This window comes from Corvus moneduloides, chromosome 1 (assembly GCF_009650955.1).
Source record: "Corvus moneduloides isolate bCorMon1 chromosome 1, bCorMon1.pri, whole genome shotgun sequence".
Classification (NCBI taxonomy): domain Eukaryota; kingdom Metazoa; phylum Chordata; class Aves; order Passeriformes; family Corvidae; genus Corvus; species Corvus moneduloides.
This window is the reverse complement of record NC_045476.1, coordinates 54104422-54118229: the sequence shown is the minus strand read 5'-3', so window position 1 is coordinate 54118229 and position 13808 is coordinate 54104422. Positions and strand designations below refer to the sequence as shown.

Genomic DNA, 13808 nt, shown 5'->3' with positions numbered 1-13808 from the left:
TAGACAAGAGATTTTATATGTTTAGATATATAACTTTCCTGTTGAATTTTGAAAGTACCCTGGGTATTCCAGTAGTTTATTTGAACTGCAGTATAACTTACGCACAGCTCCACTTCTCTTACACATAAAAATGTACTTCATGCTGCTGCATTAAGTCTTTCAGTCTTGGAAGAAGGATCAGAGCTGCTCCTTACACGGTGGGAAAGAGTTTCTTTTCAACAATCCTAAATCCAGCCTAAATATACTGCTTTCCATAACTGCTATAGTCCTGTGATACCGAATGTCATCACAATAGAGGTTTTATACTACCAACTTCCCGCAGGGAAGAATGCGACTGGTCCTGGTGGCAGGATTTGCAGTGTGTGAGATGTCTTCCTATCACTTAAAAGTGAAATCCAAGGTTCTTATGCTCAGGGAAAATCACTGACTTAACTTTATCAAACAAAAATATGCCAGAATTTTTCTACATACAAAACCAGGTTTTAAGGCAGTGCCTCTTAAGAAAAGTAATCTGCAACTCAGTGACTTTGTTTGCAAGCCTACTTGTACTAGATTCTGAATTGAATGGTCTTTTGTTAATTAATTTGTTTATAAGTCTGGGTTAAGTGGGCTACAATTCTCTTCTGAATTTCCCCTATTAGAGCAATCCATCCCACAGCCTCAGTTACACAGATCAGCTTTATGTAACAGGAAAGGCACTTGTCAAATATAAATGCAACCTCAAGAAAACAAGCAGTCTCTAGTCATGCTAGGGACTTATTCTTATATTAGTCAAAAAATGTAAAGATTAATCTGAGTTCATTAAATGCTGTTTGACAGTGTGCACATGTGGAAATAAATTTGTCTGTAGTTTGAAGTGATTTCTTATGGAAATGATTCGCATATAATCAAACTGCCAGTCTGCCTCTGTACCTCTCCTCACAGGAACTCATGTATCTGTTGGCTGGTTTGAGGTGCAATTAGCTTACTGAAAATGAAGAAAATAAGCATCTAGGTAGTGGAGTTTATTACTGTATCCCAATTAAAGAGAAGGTCAACCTCATGTCTTGTTACATGTTACAGTATCTCTCCAGCCTGGCAGCTTTTGTTACTGCTCCCATTTCAGAAGCAGCTTTCATCAGCATTTACATCTCTGTTGAGATACAGATCTCTTTCTTGTTTGGCATGAACACAAGAGAAACCACACATCATTTGATCTCTGGAGCATGTGCTTAGTTTTGTCAGCCTGCATTTAGCAGTTAGACAGCGCCTGGGGACAAATGACTGAAATTCTGCTCACTTCTCAGCTTGAGCACCCCTGCTCTGACTACTTGGAAGTCCTACCTTGCTGAGTCCCAGGCCAGTGGTGAGCCACAGGGAAGGGAGGCACACTGCTGTGACCTTCCTCTCATCATTCATTAAAAGCAGTTTCCTGTACATTGTGTGGGGAGCTAAATCCTGATAGTGTGCATAGAGAATCCTCAAGCGTGTCAACAGGGTCAAGCTCATAAGGGACCAAGCAGGATTAGACACCGAAGTGGCCATACAGAGCCTGAGAGCATTTAGGGACATCCATACCTAGGCATGCAGGGACCTGTAGAGTAAGGTGCATGCTGGGCTTGACAGCAGCCAAGTGCCTGTGTTCTATTTCCTGTTCCTGTTCTCTTCATTGGGTTTCATCTTGGCTTTCTTTTCTTTTTCCCCAGAAAGGGAAAAACTTTGCCTACTTTTTCTGCTGGTACTGTACTCTCTGGAAATGTATATCATGCCTCAGAAAACAGAAATAACAGCCTAGAGAAACCCATGCCATCAGGGGAAGACCATAGTAAGGTCAGGCTTGAAACCCACCCATAACCAAGATCCTTCCTTCTCCCTTGTGCTTGTGTCCTAAAGCACATTATCATGAAGGCACAGCCTGATGTGTTATTGACTCTTCAGCTCAGTCTTCACCCAGGTAAAGCCCCAGTAAAAACAGTGTTTCATGAGAATGAAAATTTGTCCAACACAGACTAAACACAGATTTTTATCAGAGCAGTTATTGCAGTTGGGCTAGAAATGACAGTTGACAAAAAAAAAAAAAGGAAGGATAGCAGGTTTAGTGAGATCATGATGACTACTACTAACAGGGGAGGTGTGGCTAAGTTATGTGCCAAAAATGTAGATGCAGCTTCTGATTCCCTTCTGAACTCTTCTGTGCCTGAAGAAATGCAATAAATTATATGAAAGTATTTGTAACAGAGCTTTCTTGAACTAAACCTGACTTCAGAAGAGCATTTTCCTCTGCTACCAAATGGCAAAATCCACACATGTAATTTTAAATATATTGCAGCAGGTAAAATGTGCGTTCAGCCCACAATCAGTAAGTACAATTCACTAACTATTTTATAAAAGGCTGAATTTCTTTTCATACATATTTATCTGTTGAATCTCTCTCTCAACTCCTTTATACGAAAAGAAGTGATGATATGCATATTTTCTTGAGGTTTTGGGTCTTTTTTAAACTTCTGATAATTATCCCATGAGCATTTTGATAGCAGGTCAGCAATTACATTATGAAATAAATATGTCTTTCTGCTACCAAATTACAAAATCAAAACAAAATAGATAAATACTACTAGATGAAAAGACTTGTTAATTAAGACCATTAACCAAATTTTTTTCATGGCTTTCATCTTTTTTTAAGTTTTGATTGAAAGATACTGAAAGTAAGTAGTCTAAACTGTAAAATATGTATTATCTCTAGAAGGCAACATGGCTTCTCCTATTGCCCACAATCATTATATGTAGTATTACTGGCAACAGGAAATCATTGCCTACTGTACATTTAAGATCAAAAAAATACTGCATCAAGAGGACGAAAATCTTTTGTTCTGCATATCTATATTTCAGCTTGGATGTATAGATAATAGACTTTTTTACACTCCCTCTCTGACATGCCATGATGCTGAATACAATGTACCATGGAATGTTTACCTCACGATAGACTAGAGAGTACAGATGTGGAAACTTAGCACCTTAGAAGTCCATCATCTTTCTTACCTGACTCATACAGTCAGAAAAACTGAATGTCTGCCACAGCAAGTGAAAATTAGCAGGGCCTGACACGAATGCTAGCCAGGTTGTGATTTAATGTCTATAAAACTTTATGAACTCTTACATACTGTGTTTTGTAACTGAACTCATGTTTGGGTACACAGTAGCTCTTCAGAACAGAAACAAGATCCACAGCGTGATTTTGACATCAATTAAGCTTTACTCATTTATGAGCAGAAGCAGGTCAGACTGAATTTTTGGGTTTCTGTGTCATGAAGAGAGAAGGATTGGGCAGAACTAAAAACAAATACATTGCACTTACATTTTCAAGGATGTCCTTGATGAGAGAAATTTTTCAGGATCCAAGTCTTGCAGAATTCATGGAGCTTTGAAAGCCCTTTTTAAATAAAGATATGCTGCTTACATGTGTTTTCAGTTCATTCATTCATTCTTTCTTTCATTCATTCTTCTAAAAATTCTGTGCTTGGCAAAATGGGACGTAAATTTAGTCTGCAGCTGTTCCCACAGGCTGTTGAGTTTAATTGAAAGTAGAAGTGATCCAGTGTCAAAGTGGGCACTAAAACAGAAGTCTGCTGGAAATCTTGGGCTTGGTGCATGAGGCTGATAAACTCCCTGGCTGTTGAGCCAAGGCTGTGTCACTTTACGTGTGAGTGACACCAGTGCTCTGACGGGAAGGAGTCTGCGCCCCTCTAAAAGATGAGACCTGTGTTTGTCCTAACACAGAAGGTGGCTGTACAGAGTTAGCAGTGTGCTGTTGCATTCAGCACAGTAAGCAATTGAAAACCGTATTTGGCAAGTGTTTTCTCCCTTTGGCTTTGTCCTTTCATATGTATATGGATAAGCAAATTAAACCCCATTCTTAGTGAGGTAATGGTTGAGGTATCCAAAGCAAAGCAAACACACACAGCAGACAGTGATGCTGGCTCTTACTGACATTTCAGGTACCATCTTATTACCACGTAGGGATTTCCTCCTTGGGACAGCCTGTTTGCATTGCCCACCTAAACTCCACCCCAAAGATAGTACCCTTTGCCATTCAGCAATTCTGCTTTATAGGTTATTTATTTATCTGGAGAAACCAAAAATCGCTACTGGCAAATAATTGTGGCTTTACCTTGACGAAAGAGAGGTTCACAGGTCTCACTCGGCAACTCTGAGAAGGGAGTTGAGTGAGGTGTGGTGGTAATGATTTTGCAATAGGCAAGATTTGCAAGGATAGGCAGCATCCTCACAACAGGTTGATTGCTTTAGTGGAGAAGAAAATCCTCATACCTGTTGCCAGGCATCCATGTCTGATCTTCGAGTATGAACATTAAAATACCTAAAACCAAAAACTACAAACAAACAAACAAAAAACCTCCCACAGAACAAAACAAAACAAATCCCAAACCTCTGAGGAGTACAGGAGAGAAGGCGACTAAGGGGTTAAAAAATTCGAGAGCTGTGAAAGACGGCACAGCAGTGCAAAGGGGAAAAACCCTGCAGTTCTGAGTGTTTAAACTTCTTCCTCCGAGTAGTTAAAAATCCGACCGCCTGGTTCTTGCAATCGGAGGCAGGGAAGCAGGCGGCGATAGTGTTTTAACACCTTCTTTGCAGGCTGAAGGGGTTTTCCTTGCCGGCCGCCTTTCCTCTGAGAGGACACCTTTGCCCGCTGTGCCCATTCCGCTGCATTGTCACCGTGTCGTTCCGTCCCCCCGCGCCCCGGGAGCCGCCGCCAGTGCCTCCCGCGGGGCTGCCGGCTGCCCCGTTAGTCCTTCCCAAACCGGGTGCCAACAGGGTTGTAAGAATTTAATAACACTCTGTACACTTTGATTAAAAAAAAAAAAAGTGCTTTCTAAGACTAAACCCGGGAGCAGCATTAATTAACTGTGGAGCAATTTTAATTGTCAGGAACACACATTCTGCCTTTCACACGCACAAGTCGGTGAAGAGAACACCTGAGCTACCCTGAAAAGCTAAGTGAAAGAACTTTGGAGCGTCTCCTCGGGAGAGTTTTCTGCAATAAATTCGAGGAAGAAAAGGAAAAAAAAAAAAAAAAAGCCGTCTCCGACCTGGCGTTAAACAACATGAATGGGTTTAGCAACTCAGCCAAAAGCCCTTGTCACCCTGTCACCTCCCTCTCCCAGCAGCTTTTAAAGAATTCGGGGATGAAACACCTAAAATAAATCCCAAATCCTGCCCTAGTGGCTGCTTTCGCATTTCGAGCGTCTCTTCATCTGTGACAAGGACATCGTCCTGCTGCGGCGGGGACCCCCGGCCGCCCCATCTCCAGCCGCCGCGTGAATGCTGGGCAGAGTCGGGGGACTGCAGGCACCTTCTCCATCTCATTTATTTCCAGGCGATTTCACGGAGCTTCATTCTCCCGTGGAGCTGCTCAGCTGCCCGCAGAAACGAATTCTGGACCATTTCCTCTGCAAAACAATAAGCCCGCCGTCCTAAGGAGCGTCGCGCAGTGTCGCTTGGGGGAAATCAGGGCACTTCTCCAGGGGGAGAGAACTGGCTGTGATTTGGAGTAAAACACCCTGGGTTTGGAGGACACACCGGCGCCCGGTGCGAGGTCGCGTGTGACGCGGGCGGGGGCGGCCAGCCCCGCGCCTCCCTGACGCTCCCGCCGGCACCACCCGGGTCAGCCACAGAGCTCTGCGCGACTTTCGAGAGTTCCCCCTCCGGCCCAGCCCGGCAGCCCCGCCGGGGCGGCTCGGTCCCCTCGGGGGTCCCGCTGCCGACGGGGCGCACACGCCGGGTGGCGCTGCGAGCCCGCGGCAGCCCCGCCGCGCCGCCCCCGCTCCCCCGTGTGCGCGAGTGTGGCTGTGCCCGCGCCAGGGCGGAAAAGGGCAAGGGGAGCAACGGGGAGGCAGCTAATCGCTCTCGAAAGAAGCACCGGTGCAGCGACGGGGAGGAAGACCAGGCGAGGTGCAAAGCCTTCTGCTCAGCAGCAGCCGGGATGTGCGAGCGGCCGACTTTATTGCCAGCGGAAGGAGAGCTGATAAGGCGTGGGACAGCTGGAGGTTGCAGCGAGTGCATAAGCATACGCATGCACATCCTCCCGTCTCAAGGGATGAAGACAGGCTTAAAGCAAAGTATGTTGCCGACAATAATAATAATAATACTTAGAAAAAAAATATATATATATTCTTTTCCTCGTCCCCGCAAAAGAAACTTGCACGGCTTGACATCGCCCCAGGAGCAAAAGTTGTTCAAAAGAAGCCTCTCGCCCAACCATCTCTCTTTCCATAACAAGGGATGAACGCTCACAAGCCTTCTTTCTGCGTCCCCGACCCACAGGGCAGCCCCGAGTCTCCAGCCGGGAGCGGGGGCTGCTCCCAGCATCGCCACCCTGGGAACACCGACTTTGCGAAAGCGTGGGGCTCCCTGTCTGCTTTTTACACTTTGCAGAGCAGTATCGCTCCGCCTGAGAAGCAGAATTCTCCTATTGCCAAGACCAAGATTGCTCCCCAGGAGGCTGGTCCGTTATTCAGCTCCTCACCGGGCCTTGCAGGCAGTATAAATATGCTTCTTGGAAAATTGTGCGCTTCTCAACAAGTAATACAGGATCCCAGTTTGTTTCAAAATCCACAAGTGTAAAATGGAATTACTCTGTATTTAGAGTGCCCCACTAAAGCTCCTATGCACTTGCCATTATCCCTTATTTCCCTAATCCCTTTTTTTAAAAAGTGAGTAATTCCAAGTGGCAGTTAGAAAACCATAGAACAGGAAACACAGTAATTGTCCTAAATAGTGCAGTTTTTCTCAGTACACACCTTCCTGATGTGTAACAATTTCTCCACACACTTTAGCAAAAGACAGCCAGTTTGCTTAAACGATGCCACAACAACAAGGGAAAAATTGGTGTTCTACTTTTTAAAGCAGGTGTTGCAAAATGAGCTTTCCTCCATGGAATTGTTGAAGAATTTTTAATATGCTTTTATGATTAAAAAAAAAAAAAAAAAAAAGTGTAATGGAGTGAGCTGAGAAAGCAGACCCCGATATATTCTGAGAAATATAAGGTTCTTCTGACAGAGCGAAAGAGTTTTGTCCTTTTATCATAAATCTGGCGAGAGCGTGAGCAACTGCACACCTAATTTGTTCACACCTTTTCCTTGCTCCTTCTTCGCAAAGCTAAACCAGAGGTCGCTTCACGGAATGTAGCTGAAATGTGGCAGGTTTTGGCAAGTGCATACTTACTTTCAGCCATTCATACTGAAAGATTTGTTGGACTTCATCAAATATCCTTACTCCACCACCTTTACAGCTGTGAAGGTGTTGACGGCTGGATTAGCCATCACATCCACAAATAAAACATTTGAGATTTCAGTTCTCGTTTTCTGCTCTCGCATTCCCAGACTGGAATCGAGGAGAAGTCAACACCTTTTGATCGCTGTTAAGTCTCGTCAGGCACAGGCCGAGGGTAGCAGGAAAGGCACTACCAGCAGGCAGAAATGAAGTGGCGTTTTAAATCACTTCAGCTCCACACATCTCCCATCACTGCTCTATTGAAAATTTAAACTGGAAAATGACAATAAAAAGCCGGAATAATGGGTAAAGCAGGACACGAAATTCGATAGACACTGCTACGAGCTTGAAGGGAAGCGACTTAAAAGGTCAGAGAGCAAACGGGAATGGGCACAATCATCTGAAGGCAGTTGGAAGGTAAGTTGATGGACACCGGTTTGACCTGTAGGTCAGCAAACTAGTTTAACTCTACCTTGATCTGCACAACGCAGAGACAAGTTCCCGGCTCCTATCAAGCAACTCAATGCCCTTATCTGGAAGGGTTTAGAAAAAGTAAATCCACTACAAAAAGGAGCTATTCAGCCTTCAAGTGCTGGGTTTTGCTGGTAAAAGAAAGGAAAAATATGTGTGTTCTCACACAACCTGGATCTAAACTGGCAGCTCCCAAACAGAAGAAGCACACACTCCTCCCTGGGTGAAGGATGAGTTTTGCTGCTGGCTCTATCGCACTGCCAGTCAGCCCCGAGAAGGAGCAACCAGTGCCCTAAAGCAACCATCAAGCTCCTGGACAATAGCATTTTGATAGCGCTCTCTTTTCAGGTGGATATCAGAGAAGCAGTATTAGAAGTTATCCTCTGCTCCTTTACTCTTTTTACTAGGTGCTCAGACCATTCCATCAGGACCAAAATTTCTAAGTAACATAACCACTACCTCTCACTCCCAGTGGGGAAATCAGGTGCTGCTACGCCACCCCATTTACATTATATAAAAGAAAAAATAAAATCAGAGCAAACTGTTGCTTTGTTTCAGTGGCAAACATTGCAGGCCTCTCCTGGTTGCACTTGCAATGAAGAAAAATCAGAATGCAGCTCAGAAAACGTCAACCAGAACAACTCTTGTTTCTAGTGGTTGATAATAGTCCCATCTAACCCCTACACCAAGCAGAGGACCAAAATCTTGAATGCATCGGGAGTTGACTCGTCTGTGCTTTTATGTCCCGCATTTTAATACCTGCTGTTTAAGGTACTACTAACAACGTGTTTTACATGTATGCACAAAAGATCATTCTGCTATGCAGATTCCATGCTCTAGCCCCGATTTTTCAGTGCCCCGACAGTGAGCATCACCTCCCTATGTAACACAAGAGGCCAGATCTCCAAACAGAAACAACACATCCTCCACACGCTTCCCCCCCCCACCTCACCCCCCTCTCCCCCCCCCTCCGCCCCAAAAATCAAAAAGGTGGTAGAAGAAAGTGTTAGGAGTTTGAGGTTCTGGTTTGGTTTCGGTTTTGGTTAGTTGCTTTGGGGTTTTTTGCCAAAATGCTAAGCAAATGCCAAAGACACAATTGTGTTTTTATTGTTGTTCGGGGACCGCTTGTAGAAAAGATTTAAAGGACGCAGCAAGGGCGACAGCGCTGGACCGGCTGGCTGACAACACCCTGCAGCCCCTGAAATTGCCCAGATTCCGGGTCCTGTGGCGAAAACGCCCCCGAACGAGAAGGGAGTTTTCACACACAGCCACGAAGTTTCCCAGCCCTGAGACCTGAAGAAGCTAGTGCTCGCTACGGCAATTAGCATCGCTCCCAGCCACAACCACCTCACCTCACAACAAAAGCGGAGGACCACTTTTTATTTTGTCTTTTAAAGCAATAATGGCCCTCAGCATTTCAATATTAAATCTCCTTTCACAATGGATCTGGCATGATGTGAAAAATAATTTCAAGGCGGAGGTATATGCAAAGCAGCTTCTCAAACACACTCGGGTTTGTGAGAGGTACTGTATTATTAGTCTGATAAAAACAATTTTTTAAAAAGGGCTAATGTCTTTCATTTATTTTCCTCTAATAGTGCATTGTAAAAGGCATGAAACAGAACAACTTCTTACTCGTTTTAATGCCTCAAAGCTGCTCTCAGTAGGTGTTAAAATTTGCATTCATTGTATTTTCACTTTTCTCTGAAACTCTGGAGAACAACTTATGTCATCTGAGTTCGAAGCAATTTACTGCAACAATGGACTTACAAAGAAGAAAAACAACTGACTGACCTAAGGTAGAATGTTTTTCTGGAGTTTATTAATACCATTTAAAATATTACAGATAAAAATCAATTACATTTCATGCATTTAAAATGCAAATCTAAAATGTTCCAGCGAAGGGCTTTTCATTTCAATGTGAAATATCCAAATTATTTCAACATTACAATGAGACAATTAGTTTGCAGCATTGCAAACCGCTAATGTAGTGTCAGGAGTGTTTATTAACATTTATCAATATTATTTTCAGGAAATACACATAGGCCAACGTTAGTTCAGTTTCACTTGGACAGTTTATTTAATACATGGGTCGTGGCAAACCCACTTTATGAAATATAGGAGAACTCTCACCGTAACTATACCTGAACTGCCAGCAAATGCAAATAAGTACATGCTCCATTAAATTAAATGTCATTCAACATTTATCAAATATTGTTTGCTTAATTACAGTTGTATGCCTAGCTAAATTAATATTCAAGCAAAACCTATATCCTGAAGTGTGATTTGGTGCACACTGCAAGAAAGGAGTCCAGAAAAAAAAAAAAAAATGCAGTGAACCAGGACTGCAACAAGAAAGTTTTTTTCGTGACAGGAAAAGAAATAAAAATTAAAAAGAAAAAAAAAGCTCAAGTGTACTTCAATATATTTTCAAATATTTACTGGAAGTAATTTACAAGAAAAATACTATACAAAATCGTCTCCTGGACAACTGCACCTCACACCGATACATTGGTGGAGTTTTATTTAATTGTTAGCTAATCTAGAACGATTCCCCAGTGGTACAAACCTATAGGTTCAGACGTATTTTACAAATATTTAATTTTCCTATACCCCCCAGCCTCCCTTTTTTGGCATTGGAAATACATCTTCGCTCGAAACCCACGGTGCTTCTTCATTTGTTTGAAGTTTAAAAAAAATATACGACTTTCAACCTAATCATTTTTAACGTATTTCGCGATTCCTGCTCAAACGAGAATTATACAAATGCGCTGGCAAACGCAGTGAAATTTGGACTCGAGGAGGTAAACGATTTGTTAAAATTGAAAAAAAAAAAGGGGGGAAGGGAAATAAGCACACTGCCGCTGCGGTCCCGGGGAGCAGACGGGCTCTGAGCAGGCACCGGGATGAGAGCAGGTCCGAGTGTCGGCTCGGCGCTGTGCGGGGCGCGGAGCGCGGCTGGCGGCGCTGCCATCGGAAGCCCCGCAGCGGGGCAGCCCCGGCCCGTCCGCCCGCCCCGCCGGGGCACTGTGGCTGTACCGGCGCCGGTGGCGGAGGGAGGGAGCACGGGCCGGTTTCCAGCAGCAAAGCCAGAGGGAACGTGGGTGTTTTTTCCGTTCTAAAAGCAGCTCGAGGCGGGGGGTCTCAAGGCGAAGGGGAAGGGAGGCGGCGGCGGGGCCGCCCCACGGGGGGTCGCGGCTCTGCCCCCTTGCCGAGCCCCGTCGCGGGGGTTGCGCGGCCCGGCCGCACCGCCAGCCCCGTGCGGGGCTCCGGGAGGGCAGCGGAGTTGCCGCGGGGCTGAGCGCTGTTCTTGCGGAGCCGTGCCGGCTACTTACGTGTCCGCGTCCCCACCGCGGGGCTGCGCGCTCGGGGGAGCTGCGCGACCGGGAGGGTGGCGGGACTGGGGGGCGCGATGGCCGCGCTCCTCCCCCCGTCACTCCAGGCCGTTGCGGTGGCCCGGCTCGGGGGGCGGCAGCAGCTCCGGGGAGTGGCAGGGCGGACTGCCGGCCGCGCTGTGCTCGCTGTCGGTGTCGCTGCCCTTCTTGCCGCCGGGGCCGGGGCCGCCGCCGGGGCCGCCGCCGCCGGGGCCCCCGGCGCCTCCGGGGCCGCTGTGGGTCTTGACGTGCTTGCTGAGGTGGTCGCTGCGCATGAAGCGCTTGTTGCAGACGGGGCAGGCGAAGCGCTTCTCGCCCGTGTGGGTCCGCAGGTGCCGCTGCAGCTCGTCGGAGCGGGTGAAGCGCTTCCCGCAGAAGAGCCAGTTGCAGACGAAGGGCCGCTCGCCCGTGTGCCAGCGCAGGTGCGCCTTCAGGTGCGAGGTTTTGCCGTAGACCTTGCCGCAGCCGGGGATGTGGCAGCTGTGCAGCCCCTTGCGGCGCAGGCTGGCCCCCGCCGGCCCCAGCCGCTCGGCCTCCTGGCAGTTGGGGCAGTCGCAGGTGGCGCGGCCCGAGTAGCGGCGGGCGGAGGAGCGCGGCGAAGCGGCCAGCGGAGCGGCGGGGCCGCCGCCCAGCATGGAGCCCCCGGCGCCGGCCAGCGGCGAGGGGGCCGAGTCCGGGTAGGAGCCGGGCAGCACCGGCTTAAATCCGTCCATGAGGTGCTGCCCGGCGGGGCTGAGGAGGTGCGAGGAGGCGCCGCTGCTGAAGGCCGAGTGACCTAGGCCCGAGTAATCCGAGTTGTAGCCGCCCAGTGGCGAGTGGAGCGAGGTCTGGAGTCCACCGGCCGCCGGGTGCAGCGAGCCGGGCAGCGCGGCCGCACCACTGGGGCTCTGCACGTCGATCCAGCCGGCGCCCACGTCCCACCAGCTGGAGGCGCCCGCTGAGCCTACCTCGCCGGCGCCGAGCCCCGGGTGCGAGGGCTTGAACCAGGACTCGTAGGGGTGCGCCATGCCCACCCGCGGGTAGATGCCCTGCAGCCCCTCCACCGACGTGTGCACCTTGGAGATGAAGACGGGCTGGTGCGCCGCCGCCTCCTGTCCCGCCGCCCCACCGCCGCCGCCTCCGCCGCCGCCGCCACCACCGGCGCTGCCCGGCGCCTGGAAGACGGAGTAGTCGTTGGCGAAGGGCGAACTGGCGGCCGCCGCGCTGCTGGAGGTGAGGGAGAAGGCGCTGGAGCCCGGCGAGCCGCCGCAGCTGAATGAGTCCGAGACCAGGGCGGCCGCCGCCGCTGCCGCCGCTGCCGCCGCCGCCGAGGAGCCGTTCCGCGCCGCGCCCGCCACGCCGAAGCCCGGGAGGCCGGAGCCCACGGCACCGCAGCTGCCCGCCGAGGCTGAGGAGGAGGAGCGTTTCCAGGGGTGGAAGCCTTTGCCGAAGGAGGACGCGCTGTCCGAAAGGGCAGACGGCGAGGGGCTGGGGCTGCCGATCTTGTTGCAGGTCGCGGCGAGCATGGCCAGCGGCGTGGAGCCTACCCGCGGTTCCTCCTGCGGGCACAGAGGGGAGAGGGCCGTCCCGCCGGCGTCAGGGATGGAGCGGCCCTGCGCCGCCGCCCCGCGCCCCGCGTTCCGCGCCCGGCACCGCTCCGCCGCCCGGCCCCGCTCCGCTCCGCCGCCCGGCCCCGGGCGCAAAGTTTTGCGACTCCCGCGGGAGGATCCCTTCGCTGGGGCCGGCACTGCGGTTCTGCCTCCAAACGCCTTCCGGGGCTTTTTTTCACCATCCAACTCCCCTTCCCCGGAGGAGCTCGGGAAGGGTTAAAAAAGGGGGAGAAAAAAAGAGAGGGGAAAAAAGTTGCGCCTGTTACCGTAGCTTGAAAGATGCCCCCGGCACGGCGGCAGCTACGTTTCAGCCTGCTCCCTTTCCCCGGGACGTGGCCGGTCCCCGTCCCTCAGGCCAGTAAGGCTGTTTTCTTAAATATAGAATCTCAGGACTATCAAATTACTACTTTTTTTTTTTCTTTAAGCGTCCTTAAAATCAGCCTAACTTACATAGCAACGATAATGAAATACATATATAAATTTAACATATGTAAATATGTATGCATACACGAGTTGAACGTACCTGCTAGACACGGTGGGTTGTGTTATTTTAAAGGGAAATAAAAAGCCACAATCTGTTGCGAATTTTAAAAAATTGCACACACAAAAAAACGGTAGTGCTGGGTTTGGGATATTTTTTTTGTTTGTTGTTTTTTTTTTCTTCCAGCAGTCACATGTAAAGAAGAAAAGCCACTTCTCCGGGGGCACAGGAACAGCACAGCCCAGGCGCTGTAGGTTGTTTCTACAAATGCCCTTAAAACCTTTTCCTGCTCACTGAAAAGTGACTCTGCCCCCTTTTCCCCCTCTCACTCTTTCTTTTCTCCTAAACTCACTTGTGCTTAAGTTAAAAAAAAAAAAGAAAAAGAAAAAAAAAAAGAAAAAGAAAAAAACCCAGGCTGAATAGAGGAGACTGATAGCCCCGGTCAAGACAGGGGTTATTTTAACCCCCTCCAATCGACAATAAAAAGAAACCAATTAAACCAGCAAGAGAAAAAAATCCTTAGACTCACCCCTAGAAGTGAAGTTGCCATCACACAAAAGTGCCCTCCTCTCAGAGGATCTTTTTTATATTGATAAATCAGAGGCAGTGTTTTTTTTAGAGGTGTGC

The 13808-nt window shown here is 48.4% G+C and overlaps 1 protein-coding gene across 1 annotated transcript; it reads right to left on the bottom strand.

Moving 5' to 3' along the window:
• Positions 1 to 9554: 9554 nt before the first annotated feature.
• Positions 9555 to 12692, bottom strand: SP8 (Sp8 transcription factor). Its single transcript, XM_032110023.1, has one exon. It carries the CDS (start codon positions 12614 to 12616, stop codon positions 11171 to 11173), a length of 1446 nt encoding a protein of 481 aa, XP_031965914.1. The 5' UTR covers positions 12617 to 12692; the 3' UTR covers positions 9555 to 11170.
• Positions 12693 to 13808: the final 1116 nt, after the last annotated feature.